This window comes from Trachinotus anak, unplaced genomic scaffold (genome assembly GCF_046630095.1).
Source record: "Trachinotus anak isolate AG129_WGS33_773 ecotype Australia unplaced genomic scaffold, CSIRO_AGI_Tana_v1 ptg000011l, whole genome shotgun sequence".
Lineage (NCBI taxonomy): Eukaryota > Metazoa > Chordata > Actinopteri > Carangiformes > Carangidae > Trachinotus > Trachinotus anak.
In genome coordinates, this window is record NW_027273862.1 from 23665229 (window position 1) to 23684200 (window position 18972).

At 41.2% G+C, this 18972-nt stretch overlaps 2 protein-coding genes across 3 annotated transcripts in view; both read left to right on the top strand.

Moving 5' to 3' along the window:
- The window catches only part of LOC139627925 (E3 SUMO-protein ligase PIAS1-like), a 54562-nt gene extending 42144 nt beyond the window's left edge, over positions 1-12418 (top strand). The window contains exons 6-13 of one of the 2 annotated variants that reach the window (XM_071489125.1): positions 489-594; positions 1045-1118; positions 1413-1573; positions 2792-2928; positions 3305-3536; positions 4221-4360; positions 5217-5257; positions 7430-12418. In XM_071489125.1, the coding sequence (XP_071345226.1) occupies positions 489-594; positions 1045-1118; positions 1413-1573; positions 2792-2928; positions 3305-3536; positions 4221-4360; positions 5217-5257; positions 7430-7783 (1245 nt within the window). In that variant the 3' untranslated portion in view covers positions 7784-12418. The remainder of the gene's footprint in view (positions 1-488; positions 595-1044; positions 1119-1412; positions 1574-2791; positions 2929-3304; positions 3537-4220; positions 4361-5216; positions 5258-7429) is intronic. The other variant, XM_071489126.1, reaches the window with a different exon arrangement.
- A 355-nt stretch (positions 12419-12773) lies between these two features.
- Positions 12774-15489, top strand: rxfp3.3a1 (relaxin family peptide receptor 3.3a1). The gene has a single exon (XM_071489127.1). The coding sequence runs from the start codon at positions 13027-13029 to the stop codon at positions 14011-14013; it is 987 nt and encodes a 328-aa protein (XP_071345228.1). The 5' UTR covers positions 12774-13026; the 3' UTR covers positions 14014-15489.
- Positions 15490-18972: the final 3483 nt, after the last annotated feature.

Here is an 18972-nt window from a genome sequence, read left to right on the forward strand (position 1 = left end):
CAAAACTCTTACACATGAGAAGGAAGCATAAAACCACAATTTCACAGAAAACCTGCCCCTATGACCTTGTGTGGTCAAGATGCAGGGTGAGTGAAGGCTGAGAGTGCACCTATTGATGAAATCAGCTTTTGATTAAACATTTTGCTTTAAATAAATAAATAAATGATGGCTAAAACTAGTCTTTTCTCTCATATGCTGACTTCTGTTGAGGTTGGTGGAGCTTGACCCACCATCTGCTGACAGGCAGTAGAGGGCAGTAAAGGAATCATCTCACAGCTGGAGTACATGCTGGCTGAACATCCATTTGTCTCAGGGCTCAAAGGAGGATTGAGACTCTGGTGAAATTACCTTGAGTAACACTTGTCAAGGACAGTCTCTGCAACTGGCCCAGAACTCAGACCATGGCGAGTAAGAATGTCTCTATGTGGGATTTAAATTGTCTCTTTGCACATTATTAAATTATTGTATGAATTGCTGTGTGTCCACAGAGTTACTCCATGGCAGTATACTTGGTGAAGCAGCAGTCGTCCACAGTGTTGTTACAGAGACTACGGGCAAAAGGCATCAGAAACCCAGACCACTCCAGGGCACTCAGTAAGGACTGTCAAACTTTTATTATAGATGCACTCTACTTTTGCATTAGTTATATATTGAATGCCTCTAAATTCATGTCTATTTGAGCACCATAAGTTTTTATCTTGGGTAGAAATCAGTAATACTTTCAATGTATGAAACTCTAGGGAGCCTTACTTAAGTCTGTCTTGATAAGCTCTTCACCCAGCCAGATGGCCAAATTGTTTCCCACTTCCAATAATGAAGTACTGTAATATGAATGACATTTTATATATCTGTCTATATATATTTTATACTGTGTGGGAAGTGATCTCAGAAGACTCAGGTGCAGAGGGGATTCAGTCAGCCCCACACAGCACAAGGAGCTCCGTTTCTTGACATTGGTTTGAAGCAAGTAGTAAAGGAGTTGATGTCTAAAATGAGAGACTGAGCACGTTTGTAAGACGTCTGTCTTCTGCCTCTGTCCTGCAGTCAAAGAGAAGCTAACAGCAGACCCAGACAGTGAAATAGCTACAACCAGCCTTCGAGTGTCGCTGCTCTGCCCGGTAAACATGCTCCCTGCTCTTCATGAATCTTAGGCGCTGTTTAGAGATTCGGTCATGCCCAAACATGTCTGTCCATTCTTTTCTTTTTTCCTTGTCTTTGTTTGCGACTCAACATGTCTTCGTGCTCCTGGTTGAATGCATGATCCTCCTGTCAAATTGTCTTCACAACCCCTATCATATATTTTTCCATGTGGGTTTGGCATGTTTATGCCACTAATGCATGCTGCATACTCTCCATCCCTGCTGTGTGTCTCATCTTCATGCCCTGACTACTTGTCTGTGCACACTGTGCAGCTGGGGAAGATGCGGCTGATGATCCCATGCCGGGCACTGACATGCTCCCACCTGCAGTGCTTTGACGCCACACTCTACATCCAGATGAACGAGAAGAAGCCCACCTGGGTGTGTCCTGTCTGCGACAAGAAGGCCCCCTATGAACACCTCATCATCGACGGGTAAGTCACCGGGCCCTCACCTACAGGCAACCTGTTTGACCTGTTAATAGAGCAAATAATGGTGAAAAAACAGCAGTAAATTTAACCTAAACGTGGTTGAGCAGTCAGAGCGTCAAAGGAGGGACAATCAATAAAAAATCTTTAAAGGAGTAGTTTGACATTTTGGATAATATGCTTTTTCATTTTCTTACTGAGAGTCACAGTGACGACAGTTCAGACGAAAAGTCCAGCAGATAATAAACCTGTATAACCCTCTATAAAACCATAATGTGTCATTTTTACATTTAGGTTTTTGTACGAAGTAAACAAATGAGAGTTTTAGAGGTGCTGTTAGGTGGTTTCGTTACCTTTGCACAGGCTGGCTGTTTCCCTCCACTTCCTGTCTTTATGCTAGGCGAAGATTTCAATCTTCTCATTTAAGACTGATAAAGAACACAAATTAGCTTGTTTCCCAAAATGTTGAACTATTCCTTTAAACTGATTGAGAAATCAAGGATTAAAAAATCAGAGAAATTAGCAGTTAGCCTTATATGTTCATTCCTGAACTCGGAAAAAGGAGTTTTACGAAACAAATTCCAGCTCAGGGTCTTCTGTCTAGCTTTTTGCCTGAGCTTTCAATTCTATCTTTTGAGCTTTCTTCTGTGCAGTCTCAGTACATTAAGTGGACCTTGATTTATGATTTGCTGTTATACTCCCTGATCTAAACTGACACCTGTCTGTCCCACCAATGAAAATAATCACACAGAGTTCATATTCTGTGGTTTGAAAGGAAATGACTGCACCTGTCTGTAACTGTAATGTAACTGTTCTGTAAATCTAGAGCTTTACAGAACCACTGACACAACTAAATCTCAACATGTATAACCTTTAGAAGGAAACGGAAACTTTGGGTCACTAATATAAAATGATCAAAAATGTCAGTAAAAACTTTTCAGACCACTCTTCCAGGGTGTTTTCAGTATGTTTCAAAGACTTGCATCACTCACTCAGACACATTAAAGCCTGCAGATGGCGAGAATATAAGTGTTTTCTTCATACACCATTACAGCACAGTGTTGATATTACCCTGTATAGAGTGGGTTTCATGTCTTTCAGAGTTCAACATCACTCAGCCTTTGTTTAAGGAATACTCATTTGTGTGTGTGTGTGTGTGTGTGTGTGTGTGTGTGTGTGTGTGTTTTGGATGGGTTTGTGTATGATGTGTGTGTTTGTTTTCAGGCTTTTCGTGGAGATCCTCAATAGCTGCATGGACTGTGATGAGATCCAGTTTAAGGAGGATGGCAGCTGGGCCCCCATGAGGTCTAAGAAGGAAGTGCAGGAGGTGTCCTCTGCCTCTTATAACAACGGGCTGGATGGTGAGACAGGACATCAGGGGTGAATGGGACACTGTGCGGTTAAGAAACAGAAAGGGTGCTTTTACATATAGGCAGTGCGAAGAGGCTGGAAGGGATTAAATTAGGATTACAGAGACTTGGTATCAAGAGAGGGAAAGTGCATTTACATCCCCTTCTTTGCTTATGCATTGTCAGTTTTAATTTGGTGAAACATCAATCCTAATGCCTCTGAGTAAACTGCCTGTCTCCATAGTAACATAAACATACTGTATCTCACATGAGAGCAGGGGAGATGTGCATGTGAGAATGCTCACACTACTCAGCAGCGTTTGCTTTTTGATGTTTTCTCACACGCGTTCGTGCAAATGCAAACTGGTCTGTCACTGCTTCTCTCAAGGTTCCTGTCGAACATCTGCAGGCTCAGATCAGCGGAGCTCCTCGTCATCCGGCCACGGCGGCAGTGACGGCAGCAACAGCAAGAAAGTAGAGGTGATCGACTTGACACTGGACAGCTCCTCAGAGGACGAGGGGCAGGATTCCCCGCCTCCGCCGCCGGCACCGCTGCCTCCTCCAGCCAAAAGGGCATGTCCATCTATGTCCCCGACCTCGCCGCCCATCATCAACAAAGGGTCAGACACATTACCCGAGACTGTGATTTCACCTCCACACTCAGTTTGGGTTGCATTAAATGTGGAAATGAGGCTCATTTTAGCTGCTCACATGGGTAGTTATGTATCTGGATGTTAAATGATTCATGAGTTTCGCACTTGAACACACAAGTATCTTTTACCATTCCACACTCACAGCAGACAACCAAGAGTGCTGAGTGAGAAACGTTTGTGTCGTAACTCCTTTTTGAAAGTTATAAATTGATAGATAGATCTCAAAGTGGGTGACTTTCCAAAATAACAACACTAAATCTGTTCATTTTCATCATAAGCAGAAGATTAATGTATACCTAGTTGTAATTAAACTGTAAAAATAGAATTAAATGCTTGACAAACCTCTCACCTCTCAAACTTTGAGAGGAACATTCCTTATTTGATGCCAGGCTCCTGGAAACTTCAACAGCTGTATTTTTGGTCAAATTAAAATTCACTACGTGCATCTGTGTAGAAACTGCTGCTGCTACATTTGACTTTAATGAGTCCTGACTGTTAATGTTCAGAGGTTTGTGTTTCGAGCTTAGCAGAGGACACAGTACGTCCTGTGACTTACCCGATAAATTTGACATGAAATAAAACCCTTATTATTAATGAAGTGGCCTCTTTACATTTTTATCTCTAAAACTGCTCCTCTGTATCTGCCCTCAGAGTGTTGAACCTGCACCACCAGGCCTCTCCTGTGAGCCGTACCCCCAGCATGCCAGCGATGGACACCAGCTACATCCCTCCTGTCCCCCCACTAATCCAAGACTACAGACCCTACTACCACACCCCCAACGACCTGTCAGGTAATAACAAACACATGCAGACAGACAGATTTAGGAATATTCACTGGAGCAAGTTCATTGCTCGAAACAACAAATTTGAAGTAACATGACATTCAAATACATAATACATATATTTAAAATAAACTGTATTTGCTTCTGAATGTATCTTATGTATTTTACTAAGCAGATCCATCTTTAGAGGTGCTGATTCAACTCTATGATAATTTTGGACAATGTGGTTTATGATGCAGCAGAATAGTGATGCTGCTTTTTGTCTAAAATAATTTGTGGAGCAAAAGAGATGACAATGAATCAATTGGAAAAAATGGTGGCAGGCAGCAAGGAGACTAGATAATCTTCCTAACACACCCAAATTCCACGTACATGTTCACTCACTCCAAACCTTTCGCTTTTACATTAAACTGTGAAGTGTTACAAAGGTGGAGATTGTTGATTGTCTTTTGCGATTTCACTTTGCGAGATGTTTAATGAGGCATTGCCAAACTCTGTCAAACTGATGACGTTTGTTTTCCAAAGCAAATCAAATCCTCTCAAAATGTGAGGTGTCAACACATCTTAATGGTCGGGACAGTACTTAATGAGGAAAAGGCAAAGAAAGAGTTTCTGAGATGAAGAACACATTAGAAGTAATGGCTTGTGAGACAATATCAATAATACCAGACAGGAAGGGCTGAAGTTTAGGATACTTCCCGAAGCTGTGGCTTGATGTTGCATCTGCACATTGGCATCTCTGACATATAGGAGCAACATCTGGATAAGATTTTGTAATTTTATCATGTTTAATGTCTTAAATTGAATTAAACAACATGGTTTTTGTTGATATTCACCACTGACTCTGTCTGTACTTCATTTCCAGAGTTGAACTTCTTCTCTTTTCTTCAAGGCGACAATCATCAGGTACGTACAACAGTGCATCACTTTATGCTCTGACTCTACATGCGAGCGCTAATAAAACAAAAAAAAAAGCCACATACTTTGCAAATTTCATCTTTGTAGAAAAGAGAACAGTGATTGAAGATCCCTCATGCCAATTCAACTACTTAAGATTAAAAAAAACACAAAAAAAACAACATTTGAATCCTGGTATTTGGAGTTGTCTATAAAATGTTGCACAGCCTGCTGGTACACAGTGTACTCGTTTGAACGTCTATGAGGTATGGGCTGTAGTCTGTACAGGCTATTTAAGGAGACACGAGAGCGAGACATTTGACAGATGATGGTTGTCACCCCTCAGTTACTGATGGGTTGAATTTACTGAGGCAGTCAAATATAAATGCAGACATCTCTTGATTTGTGAGATCCTCATCTTTCATTCTGCGCTTATTTTTTAAAGGATTGCTTCTTCCAAATTACAAAAAACTTTTTCTCACTTAAAAATATTTTCTCAATTATTTTGAGTGGTGCAATATCCAGCTGTTCAGATTTTTGGTTTTGAGGGATCTGCCTCTGAGATTTCTGCGTCTACCTCAGTACAGTCAGGGTGAATGGGATTTCACCACAGTTTTGAAAAATGACATTAAAAACAATTGAACAACAACAACAACATTTCTAGAACCAAGGCCCCTGTTACTCTGGTTAGTCCACAGACTTCAAAGTGAACAGTTTTCATTGGAATTACTTTCTTCTTCAGGAATAGCTCTGATGAAAACTGAAGGCAGCATTTTCTGTAATTTAACAGTGACTTTGCTTCTGAAAAGACGCTGCTGTTCAATTTTTTAAATGTCATGTTTTTTAATGCCACGAGCAGAGCAGCACTAAAGAGCAGGGGAAGAAATCAGAAGTGGATATCTCAAACCCTGACAAATGAAAAGAAAACTAATATCACTGGAGGTTATTAAGTATATACTTTTTGTAATTTGAGCAAATAGACGCTAGGACAGGTACATCTGTCCTTTAAAAAGCTTATCTCAAAATGAAATGTCAAAATTGTCCTCCGGTGGTGTCTCTGTCATTCATTGGCTACAATGAGGAAATAATACCCAGGGGTGCTGCTGGGGTCCTCCTGTCCAGTCTTCATTCTAAAACCGGAGCCTTTTTCACAAATTATCTGCACAGAGTTTCCTCTTTTGACCTGTTCACAAAGCTGCTGAGAAGAACTTTCACTGAGGAAGTGAGAAAAGAAAAGTGAGATAAGAAAAGGGCGAGGTTGTCCCTGTTGCTAGGGGTGACATCAGTTTCGCGACTCATTATCTCCACAGTGACTGGTTGACAGATGACCTGTCTGTGTGAATGAATGTGAAATAAAACCTTCATCAATACACAGCAGCACGAACAACACATCCAACATTAACAATCTGTTTGAAAAGCATTAACAAATCTTAATGTAACAAAGTGAAATACCGACAAATCTTATTTGTCGCTCTACATATATCATCAATTCTACCCAGTAATTCAACGACAGCCGTGAGATCACAGTTGGTTATTTAATTATTGCAGTTGCTGAGTGTTTAATGTTCACTGAATGAAATGTCAAACAAATTGAATATTCCTGGTTTGTCAGACTGTGTGATATCAGTTTGGGGCATGTCACATTGTGCTTTTAATGCATGATGAATCATAACACAACAGTGTAACTAGAAAAAAAAAGGCAAATAACAGCAGAGGCATGTGTGGATATGTGGGCACACATACAACAAATAAGCACAACAGCAGAGGAGATGGAGAAAAGTGTGTGGGGGGGGTTCCCCCAACTTTATTCCAAAACTGCAAAATTATCCAGTGAATTCTGCATCGTTTCGTGTTGTTCTCTGATTTGCAGGTTTGCGTTGTAGCAGCAGTCACACAATGAGAATTTGGTCCTAAATTTCTGACACTGTCTGAATTTAGCTGCAGGCTGTCGGTGGACGTGCCTCACAGTGCGATCTTGGACCAATGTTTTATATTGACAACCACAGATTTTACCATCTTCCTGTCACGACTGTCGACTGACGTCTCAGACAGCCCAAAGTCTCACAGTGTAAAGGCCCCCCCCCCCCTTGATTTCAGCAGTTTCTCAACACAACTGAAATCCGACTACTACTACTACCTGACTAACACGTCCTCCCCTCTCATGTTTCTCCCACGGTTCAGCATTACAACATGGTGATGGCAGCAGCGGCCGCCGCTTCAGCCTCAGACGACCACGAGCTGCTCCTCAACCGCTTCCTGCCCTACAGCACCACCGCCTCCTCCGCCTCCCAGCTGTTCCTCGACCAATCGGGAGCCTCATCGGCCACTTCGCTGACTGCACCGACCAATGGGGCGAGCAGCTCGGGCAGCAGCAGCAGCCTGGTGTCGTCCAGCAGCCTCCGTGACACTCACTCCACACACTCGTCTTCACACTCCTCACACACACACCCCGGAGTGGTGGCCACCCGGAGCAGCACTGAAGCAGCAGTGGCAGCTATTTACGGCGGGATACCTGATGTTATATCGTTGGACTGACTCGAGAAGAGTCAAGACTTCACTTTGGGTTCAGCTACGATCCAGTAACAAACCCAGTCACAAACTGTTTGACTGCAGGGTAAAGTTTTGATCCAGAAACTAAACCGGCGCCAAGTCATTGAACGTTTGCGGAGTCGTAATGACAAGACTGCCTCAAGAAGAGCACTAATATAATGAGTGGGTAACAGGCCTGAGGGTTCTCTTCACTAGACTGACCTGAGAACAGTACTGAGTCATCACTTGAAGGGGTCAGCTGTGGATGTTGTGCTGGTGTACTGACTTCAGATCAGACAGCTGTCCAGCATGTGAACCCACGTTACTGCTATAGTGGTACCAACCTGGCACAAACAGCAAAGATGCTACTTGAGCAAAAACACAAAGGAGGATGGCTCTTTTTTACAAAAACGAGGAGTGGCACCGTGTACAGAGAACAAAATATATTTTCCTCTTTTACTTTTGTATGTTAAACCGGGACATTTTGAGTCTAGTGAGCTGCTTCTGTCGCTGTTTTAATGTGGAGGACTAAGGTTTTTTTGGGGGGTTTTTTCTCACAAAAGCTTATACATATGCTTGTTGCCATGTGGTTTTCTTTCTCCTCTCTTTTAGCTCTATCCTCTTTAAATTTTCTATTCACATTTCTCCAATATAAATTTCGGTTCTGTGTCCCCTTTCTCTTTCTTGCTCGAGCTCATTTTTAAATTCATGGTGTATTATTTCTCTATCTAATGACAAGAACTTTTCAGATGCTGAATTTACGGTTTATTCATGTACTAATAATTTTATTATGCTTTTAAGTTATGTATGATATTTAAACAGTTATAAATATAGATATATATATATATATATGCATTCCCTTTGACCTTCAGGTTAATGCTGTGGGGAGTGTGTAAGTGGAAATTAGCCATTTCTGGTTTTTCATTTTTCACTCCTTGATTTTAAGCTCCCTTCAAAGACTCTGGCGGCATAGAAATGGAGACTTTTAGAATATTTATACTTGCCAGTGTAGAGTTTCGAGCTGGAAGAGTTTCTTTTGCTTTTATTTTGTTTTATTTTAATTTTTTTTTTTTTTTGCACAATGCCAAAAAGAAAAATAATGTACGGTACCTATGAAAATGATCACAATAATCAGAGTGCAGTGTTTTCAGTCAGCTGTGTCTTTTTGTCTCCTGTCTTCTCAGTTTCATCTTTTTTTTTTTTCCCTTTTTTTTTTTTTTTTTTAATTCGCTTGACTTTTAAAGCAGTAATTACGATGGAGGTCAAGCTGTTATGGCAGCGTCAGGCCTTTTAAAGAGACAGGCATCCTCGACATGTGCCACAGCTCCACTGGGGCGAGTCACCGAGTTTAAACTAGTGCCTGTTTGTGTGCATGCTTCACAGTGTGTTTGGGTTAGAGTTTTCAGACTCAAAAGAATGTCTTAAATGGTCACCCTCAGCCTCTGCCCCATCTCTGCCCAAACTGTTTGTGAAGATTTGACCTGCAACTGATATTTTTAACTGTCTAGGGAGTTATCTTTGGGAAAAGCGCTTGTGGAAAAGCATAGAGTATTGTAAGCAGGCTACTTAGTGCCACTGTGAAAGGGGGTGATCTTAGCATGCCAACTTAGACTGGGCACAGAGCCAGCTGGTTTAAAAATACATGACCCGTCTGGAACTTAAAAACCCTACGAGATGGTTAGCGTAGGATGTGGAAGTGTTGAAGCGAGGCGAAGGTTTCAGGATACCTCGATGTTGTTGCCATTCAGCTGAAAAAACGCCGGGTTTTGCTCATGAATGTATTGTACAACTTTAAGAGCGGACTCACTTTTGTCCTTCACTTCCACTACAGTTACTAACAGAACCAAGTTGTCGAGATCCACTGTGGTCTGGTCACATTAGTGGTGACATGCAGTAGATTTGGCACACCTCCTGTCTCGTCAGCCCCACCCCTCATCTCCTACAGCCTCTGTGTCCTTGAAACTTTCCCAGAGTCCCCTCTTATCAGTCTCTGCTCAATCTTTCACCTCCGGATACCTTAGAAAGGCAGCTCCCTTGAAAGCATAATTATCTCCACCACAATAACAAAATCAGCTCTGACAGCAACCGCCATCACCTATCATCCCCTGCCCTGTCCTTCAGCAACTTAACTGGGAGACTTTAGACGACCTGAAATGACCCCCAGATCTCCCCCCATCCCTCCCTCGCTCTTGGCATTTTTAACTTTTATTCCCTGTTCTTCTCATGGGAACCAACCCCCTGCTCTCAAACTGACTCAATCATTTGCCAGAACAAGTCTTGTGTATTTCCTGTGTTGTGCAGTATTTTATTTATTTTGTATTCTTATTTCTATATATTATATTTTTACAAATTGTTTGCTTTCCCTGGGTGAGAGTGTGAGTCAGCTGTTGTGATATGAGTTTATTTAATATCCATTTTATTATTCTTTGCCAGCTGCGCGATTTCTCAAAAAGATGTCGTTTAGTTATTCGTCACGGAAATATCTGTGCGTATTGTCTTGGGAGCTGACTCGAGAAGCACTTCATAATAAGGGCACAAAACACATGCTTAATTAATATGTGCATGACTCATGATGATATAATGTATTAATTAACTCAGGATGTATTATGAATTCCTGTTGCTCACCATTAAGGAGTGATCGAGGCACTGTGAGTTTATGTGATTAGTTAACTCTTAATGGATCCTAAATTAATGATTAATTCACACTTCAGAAATTTTGATGCCACCAAATTAGCTGGAATACAGCCACATAGAGAAAGAAGCTGTTTTTGTCCAACCGGTTGTCAGAATCAGACATTAGCATGTTGCTGCAGCAGTCAGCAGAAATAACCACTAGTTACAGGTTGGATTGCCTTGTAGATTTGTGCAGACATTGATGGTCCCCTGGCATATGAATCATACTTAGTGCGGTGTTCCCTTGGTAGCATGGCTCACTTCTCGCTTCACCACGATGTAAACACCTCTCTGTTCCTTGCTACATTCAACTTCTTTCAGCAGCGACAACAAAACTATACAGACAAACCACAAAAGACAGGTAGATACTTGTAGTTTTTGATAAAACCAGCTTCGTATTTCTATTAGAACAGGATCTGTACTGCTTTCAGAGGGACTGGTCAAATGCATGGGTCTTAAATATCCTTTTCTATTATTCCTGTCCAAAGAAAATCATGTATCCAGATTTGGTGATTTTTAAATTTACCTCTATGGGATGATGATGATGATGATTAGCTAAAATGCAAGGTTACAGGGCAGAAGATTTGTGTTTTCTTTTGTGACATTTTGGAGATGAACAGCAGTGTTATATAACTGGAATCCAGCTAATTTGGCGCCATATGAAATATGTATAATGTAACTTTGAGTTAACATTCATTAATCTATTCAGTCTTAACTAATCACATAAAGGTGCATGTTTGTGCCTTTATTATGAAGTGTTACCATGACTTGCTATACTGATGAAGACATTGATCCTTTAGTTTCCATCATGTAAGTTTGAACATTAATCACCAGTATTTGGACACTTGATAAGGTGGTCGCAGTTAATTTATTTAAACTTCTTCTTTCCTCACACTTGTCATGCAGCAGGTCGCAGTTACGCACATGGAGTGAGAGAGCAGACCATTTTGAATGTGTTTCCAGTGAAGTGCTCTACATACTGGGGTCCATGTGGTATTACCAAAAAGTCAGATCCTCTTCTCCTGCATATTGTTTCTTTAAATGTCCACAGCTCCCTCCTGTGGTTCCCAGTTGTTAGGTGTAGAGAGAGGCAGTGATTGTGCCGGGCTTTCTTCCATTTCTCTAACACAAGGCCTTTTTTGTTAGAAAAGGTCAGACTGCATGCAGGGATGAATAAACACAGGGCTGTTGCCATCTCATTTCTCCATCTTCAGTCACACACAGGTGTGAACATGCGTGTTCTATATATACAGCATTCTTTGCAGCAGCTGATGTATTTGCTGGTTTGAACTCTGTGTGAGGACACTGGGACAAAACCGACAACTGCACAGAATGAAGTGAATGGAATAAGGCCACTTTTATCAAGAGTTACTCATAATGGTGTTTTAAAGGACTCCACAGGCAACCTAGAAAAAGCGGCTCAACTCTTAGGTTGTCAAGACGTCTCACCTTAGATAAAAGGGAAAAGTCAACAATGTGTATATTATGTCTGTATGGAAACCTGAAACCTGAAAGTTCAGATCCAAACATGGGTGTTTGATGTCCGTTTGTATGCTTGTTGTGTGTCAATTCAGAGCGAGAGAATAAATTAATTTATATATTTTTTAGAAAATGAAAGCTGTATTATTATTATTATTGTTATTAAAAAAAAAAAAAGGACTGTGGCCAATAAAGAGTCTCACACAACTGAAATAATCTCAAAGTCAGACTCGAGTCGACATCTGCACTCACTGCCTTAAAACATTCACAGGTTCCGTTTCACAGCTCCAATCCGAGAAAAATCATAAAAAGGCTTTTCAAGGAGGGAAAGGAGAAGACAGTGTACAGTAGACCCTTGTCAGTTTGTACAAATATACCAAGTGAAAAAAAAAATATTTATTACCTGCATTGGAAGAAATTGTTTACTTATTGAATGTTACCTGTTTATGTAGAAAAGTTTAGATGTAATAAAATGCATTCTGTTATTTCTCCGCGTGTTGGTGTGGGTTTATCTCTGTTTTTTTTTTATCTGCCTGTTACAGTCAGACTTGAACACTGGGTGGCAGCGGAGAGTCGATTTGATCAACTTTTCCCTTGCTGTTATGGTACAAAACCAATTATTCACGCTTTGTCAAGTCCAGCCGGTGCCTTCCTGGCTGCGACACAAGCTGCACTTAACACGAACATCTTAAGTTATGAATTAGATGTTTATTTCTGGACGTTAAAGTGATGGGGAGGCGCCGCAGTTACGCACAAGACTGATGGACGCATCAAATCTAATGTTCTCCAATCAACACCTCACCCCCCCACCACCCACCCTGGACTGAGTGAATGAAGAGCGGGGGTTGAGGCATTCCTTTCATACTGTCAGAGAAGTGATGCTGAATGGTTATGCGTCTCGGGGGGATGGAGGAGGGGGGATGACAGGACGGGAGGGTGGGGTGGATACGGACGGAGGAGTTGGGATGGCACCGTGTACTCCACACTGAGGTGGCACTCCCTGGTCCAGCGGTGTCTAAATGTTTGAGTCTAACTTTAATGAGAAAATGCAAACTGGAGTGTAGATTTCCTCGAAGTGTCCGTGGGCTGCTGACATTATGAACGAGCAAAATGAAAGCCTGCTTTTGAACAGGTCGCTGTCGGAGTTGGACCGCTTCAGCAACCTGGAGGACATCGACGTGACAGCCGACGGGAGCCCGGTTCTGAGGTTCCTCATCTGCCTCGTCTACTCGGTAGTTTGCGCTGCGGGTCTGATGGGCAACCTGCTGGTCCTCTTCTTCATCAGGGTGAAGAAAGAGAGGAAAAAGTCCAGAGTGAACTTCTTCGTGCTCAACTTGGCGGTGACGGACCTGCAGTTTGTTCTCACTCTGCCCTTCTGGGCCGTGGACACCGCGCTGGACTTCAGCTGGCCGTTTGGAGACGCCATGTGCAAAATCATCCTCTCCATCACCGTGATGAACATGTACGCCAGTGTCTTTTTTCTCACCGCCATGAGTGTGACCCGCTACTGGTCAGTCGCCTCTGCTCTGAACAACAGAACCGCGCAGAAGTCATGTTCCGCCAAATGGATCTGCGTAATTATTTGGACACTGGCGACTCTGGCTACTGCGCCCACGACGATTTTCTCAACTGTAAGCAACGTAACTGGGGAAAAACTGTGTTTGCTGAGGTTCCCGGGTGGACAGTACTGGTTAGCAGTTTATCACATCCAGAAAATTCTTGTAGGTTTTGTTTTGCCAATGTCCATCGTGTCCATCAGCTACATCATGCTGCTGCGTTTCATCCGCAATCGGAGTATGAAAACAAGCAACCCCAAACGGAGATCACAAGTCACAAAATCTATCACCATTGTCGTGCTGTCCTTCTTTCTGTGCTGGATGCCAAACCATGCCATCACCTTTTGGAGTGTGTTGGTCAAGCTGAACGCTGCAAACTGGGACAGAGCGTATTACATAGTCCACACTTATGTGTTCCCACTGACCGTCTGCTTGGCGCACACAAACAGCTGCCTGAATCCGATTATTTACTGCCTCATGAGGAAGGAGTTCAGGAACAAACTGAGGGGTCTGATCCACAGAGGATAGAGTTTTTGGAGCGATGTGAATGACTTGAAATAGCGCGAAATGTGTTGGCAAACAGTAACCAAGACGCACCGGGAGCGCACGGCAAAAGAAAAGGCACGGAGCACAGAGGAGAACTGTCAGAAAGCACAAACAGGACAAGCAACATCTATTTACTGTTCCTTCTATCGGGCTTCACATACTTGCGTAATGTGGCTAATTTCTAGAGAAACCATTTGAATTTCATTCATTCATTCAGAGGTACTATATGCATAGGAGCTGCTAATTTGGTGTAAAAATATTGCATATCACTGTGGCATTGCTTGTTAATTAACCATTAGGAGTGATGTATCTCTAGTAGTCCACAGTCCGTGATTGCGCATGACAATCACCTACGCCTCAGTGTACTGGTGTTGTAATTCAGCAGGTGAGAAGTGGCTGAGCGCTTTCTGCATCCATGTGAATGTCGTAGTGAACAATGTAACCGCTGTGCAATGTGTGTGTTCATAACACAATTGTGGCTACAAGCGTCACCTCATCACCTGCTGAGGCCAAAGGGGGAGAAGACCTGAATAGGTTATTGACTAATGCGTGCCAAAGTCAATAGAGCAAAATGTATGAAATATGTTGTTGTAAATACGCAAAAATAAAATAAAATAAAATACAAATAAAAACGTCCTCACGTTTTCACATGGGTCGGTTTTCTTCACAGATAACACCTCACCTGTGCGTCAGTCAAAATGAAACAGGTGATGAGATTTGATCAGCAGGTGTTAACGAGTCGTGAATGGCCGATCTTAGCGACAGTGAACGCACCACATGTGAAAGGTCTCGCCGGCCCCTCAGAGGAGCGACCTGCCGACTGGAGCTGACGGGCTCAGCCGTGCGAAGACGGGCGGGTGAAAGGGACTTCATGATGGATTTCTTCACAATCACTCATCGGGGAAAAGGAGCACACATTCATATCAGGCACCGGGCTCTATTTCCGTCTGACAGCATGGACGCCGGCTGCAGCTGCCGATTCAATTAACCGGACGATGTTCAATGTTGAAGTGACCAGAATACAAGAGGTTTCATTTGCAGTTATTTGAAGGAGCCGTCAGCTGTTTTTGTTGTATTCGGACGCATTGACGTGGATTTGTATGTTTATGTAGCCTATGTATTTATTTATTTATTTATTAGCTTTAAAGATGTTGTTGTTTGATTGTATGTTGCTGAGGTTGTGTCTGTCTGCCATGTTGGAAATATGTGGATCAGATCCATGAAAATAAAATAAAATATAAACACAAAACAAAATAACTCATCCTGTTTGAAATGGTGAGACAAAGAGGTTTAAATGTGTTCATTATTTTTCCCATTATTTTCAAACTAAACACTTACTACTATGCTTTTGGGGAAACAATAACTGTGAATAATCCATTTTTTTCTGAACTTATTCAAGACACTTTACCTGACACATTAAAAAAAAAAAACTCCTATGAATAAATCTTGTTATTGTCATCTTTAGCACATGAAATTTCTTCTTCTTTCTTCTCCCACTAATCATCTTTTGACATCTTGTATCAACCAACCTCCACCTCAACCAGCTACAACAGTAAAATGCTGTTTATTGATGCATCAATAATAATAAACACATAAAAAATAATAAACATTTTAATAATGTCATATATATGTCAGTCAGAGGGGCAATTTTTCTTTCTTGTATTTGTGGTTTTAATACTTAAACACATTTGCTGATAATTTGCTATATAATGTTATTTAAGTAAGATACTGATGCAGAACTTTTCACTTGTAATTCGGTATTTTAAGATTGTTGAACTGGTACTCAAGTACTTAGTCCTTCCTCCACCAGTGCTAGCAGGGCTGGACAATGTGAATCTTAGATAAGTCTCAACACCTCAAGCTAATAAAGCTGGGATTAAAAGGCGGAAGAAGCACCTGTGTACTGTTGTCTATTTCACAGAGAACGTCAATAGGATTCTGAGAAATATTGTCCAGCAGCTGCGTATGAAGTCTCATTGTTCAATTTTCCACCAGGATTTGAAATAAATAAATAAATCTGGCGCAGTAGTGCTTCAGATCTTTGCTGGTGCTTTAATCATGAGGATGTACTGTAGGTCTTGTAAAGGTCAGTTCCTGTTGACATTTTGGAGGAAATGCGGCTGTTAAAAGCACCAATCAGGCCTCTTTTCAGGACACTGACATTGTTTCTCTGCCCTCTGTGTTCTCCAGAAAATGAAGGTGAAGAACTAAGAGAAAAAAAACTGTAAAAACAGGCCTCTAATCAACCCGAGTCATTCCCACCAGTTACACCAGAAATAGAACTGATCTTGCCCGGCATGTCGTGAGTGTTTTTTGCCACTATGCACTGTTATTGCTATAATAATCCTGAACCAAGAAAAAAAGAGACAAGCAACATGACCAAAGAAAGAGGCGAGGGGCAGCCTCCAGTCGTGCCAGCAATCTTAAAATACTTTCTGTTTGTTCCTTTTTATAAATTTATGACAGTAAATATATTTGATATTTATGAGATAAGAATGGACTGCTAATTGGCAAATATCTATCAGTTATCTAACATTTAATGAAAAGTAAATGTACCTCCTCTCTGTGACTGATATATCATCATATGGCATTATTAGATTCCTAAAATTGATGCATAGATGTGTAAGCTGCATTTTACTAATGTAGCTACATGGGGTGGAACTAGTTTTACATACTTTTACATGCACTTTTTATCTACTTTATTCATTTTAAATACAGTTAGGTAGTTCATCCAATGGTCCCCAACCTAGGGGCCAGGCCCCCTCAAAGCATCTTCAAATAAATCTTGGAGGGTTGTTGGGATATTCTCTAATTTTTGTAGTTATATTAAAATACTGAATCATTTTACCTCTTTTTGCCTCAAGCACTTTAAAGTTAAGTGAGAGGGTTGTTGGAATGACTAACAGCTTGTGGACATCTGAAACATAAAGAGGGGCCCCAACTGGACACTGACAGCTGATGGCTTACAAGGTTGGCAACAAATGGTTTAATCTTTTACAATACTATTAGATTATCCTATGTTTTTAATGTAAAATCTGAAAGGTAACTATGGCTCACTGACACAGGCACATGTGGTTGAGTAAAATGTGTAATATTTCCCCTTGAAATGTGCTGGGGTAAGTAGCCAAAAATGGAAATTCGCAAGTAAAGCAGGAGTATCTTAAATTGTACTTAAGCACAGTACATTAGCAGATGTACTAGTCTATTTTCCAGCAATACCCCAGGTAAGGAGAAGCTTTTTGTAGTCTTGCAGACAATAGGTTTTCTTAGTAACAGAGGCAGAAAAGAAAAAAGACAGAGTAGTCACACATTACATTAAGGCTCTCAAATCCAAAACAAGACTAAAAAAGGCAATGTTTTGACTCTGCTGGGTAAATGGCCAGCACAACCAAGGACAAAGTATATAAAGGCACAAAACTGATTGCATCCTGTTGACATTTACATTACATATTATTTACCTGTTTCAGACTCAGAGGGTCTGATTCAACAGCAAGGGAAAGAAAAGAACAAACTAACATAGTTTCTGCTTTATATTCGGCAGAATGAACTGTCAAATGTGCTCAACTTTCTCCAACTCACTAACACTGACGTTTTCTCTGGTTGCCTCTTTTTTTTCTTGAACTTACTCAGGTAACACTTTCTCTCTCTGGATTGTATACTTTTAGTCTGTATGTTTTCTGATACAATTAGGGTTTTTTTTAAATAAAAAGGTGCATATGGAGCAATGAAAAAATACATTGACTCTGTAGACTAGTTTATTTAATGTTAATAATAATAGTTATAATAATTAAAGATATTTTCACTAGCAAAGGGTCAAGGGTTTCTCATCTGATTTTAGTAGCACCAGTGGCATCAGTTCAATAGATGCCTTGAGGATATTTTTCTTGATACTGTGAGTCATAATGATTCTTTACCTTCTCTCATCCAGTCCATCATCAATAATAGCTCCAGGATAACTCCATAAATTGTGAATTTTCCATTTTAACTTGACTTTGCCTTCCCAGCAACAGATAAACAGTATATGAGATGTTGAAAAGATGTTTATTGGTCTTTGAAGGGTAATTCATTATAATGCTATAGTCTGTCTGTTCCTCTGGGGACATTTTTGGACAGTTGCAGCTGGTAGGGACTCAGTGGTATTTTCTGTATCTTGCACAAATACTGTAACAGTCCACAACAGGAGATTGAACCAGTGCTGTATCTCCTAGTTGAAACCAGTGGTCTTCAGTCTGACCACACATCCCGATATTCCAAGTCATTGGTGTGAGGCTACATGTGAAAAACTGATTGATAAGGTCTGTCAGTGCTATTAAAAACACAACGCAAATGTATGCTGAGATCCAATTCACATGACAATGTGACAACTCACTAAGTTCAGAGCTCATGAGAAATCGTTGACCTGAAAACATGGTCACAGACCAGAAAAGGCTGAGAAACCATGGTGTAGAGACTCCACAAAAATGTCTTTTTTCAGGCTGCTGCTCAACAACATAGCTAAGTTTACTGAAGCTAAGAGGCTATTGTGAATTTTGGAAACCCTTGGAAGGAGAAACTCACACACAACTTCCCTAAGACAGGTCAAGTGTCATGATTCATGCATGGAAAGGTTCCTCATACCAGAGTGTTGGTTGCAATTATGAACTAAATAAACAGTGACAATGGCTGGACAACCGGGAGGGCCATGGCATTCAGATTAATCTGCCCATCAAGCCATTTGGCCCACTGTAGTTTGGCCTATGCAGATACAATGTAAACATAAGGCTGATCGAAGCCTCTTTGCTTGGGAGAGGTTGGTTAACGGTGTTGCCTGTCAGAGGGGCTGGAAGATTTATGATGGCTTGACACAAGTGTTAACATTATATTTTCTTATATTTTCACCAGGGCCACAGTCTGAGTGCCATATCTGATGCATTGTGTCTGCTCTCCTCCTCCAGGACTGTG

Excerpts from the sequence above, each read along its gene's own strand:
- rxfp3.3a1 (XM_071489127.1), top strand. The coding sequence starts at position 13,027 with ATGAACGAGCAAAATGAAAGCCTGCTTTTGAACAGGTCGCTGTCGGAG.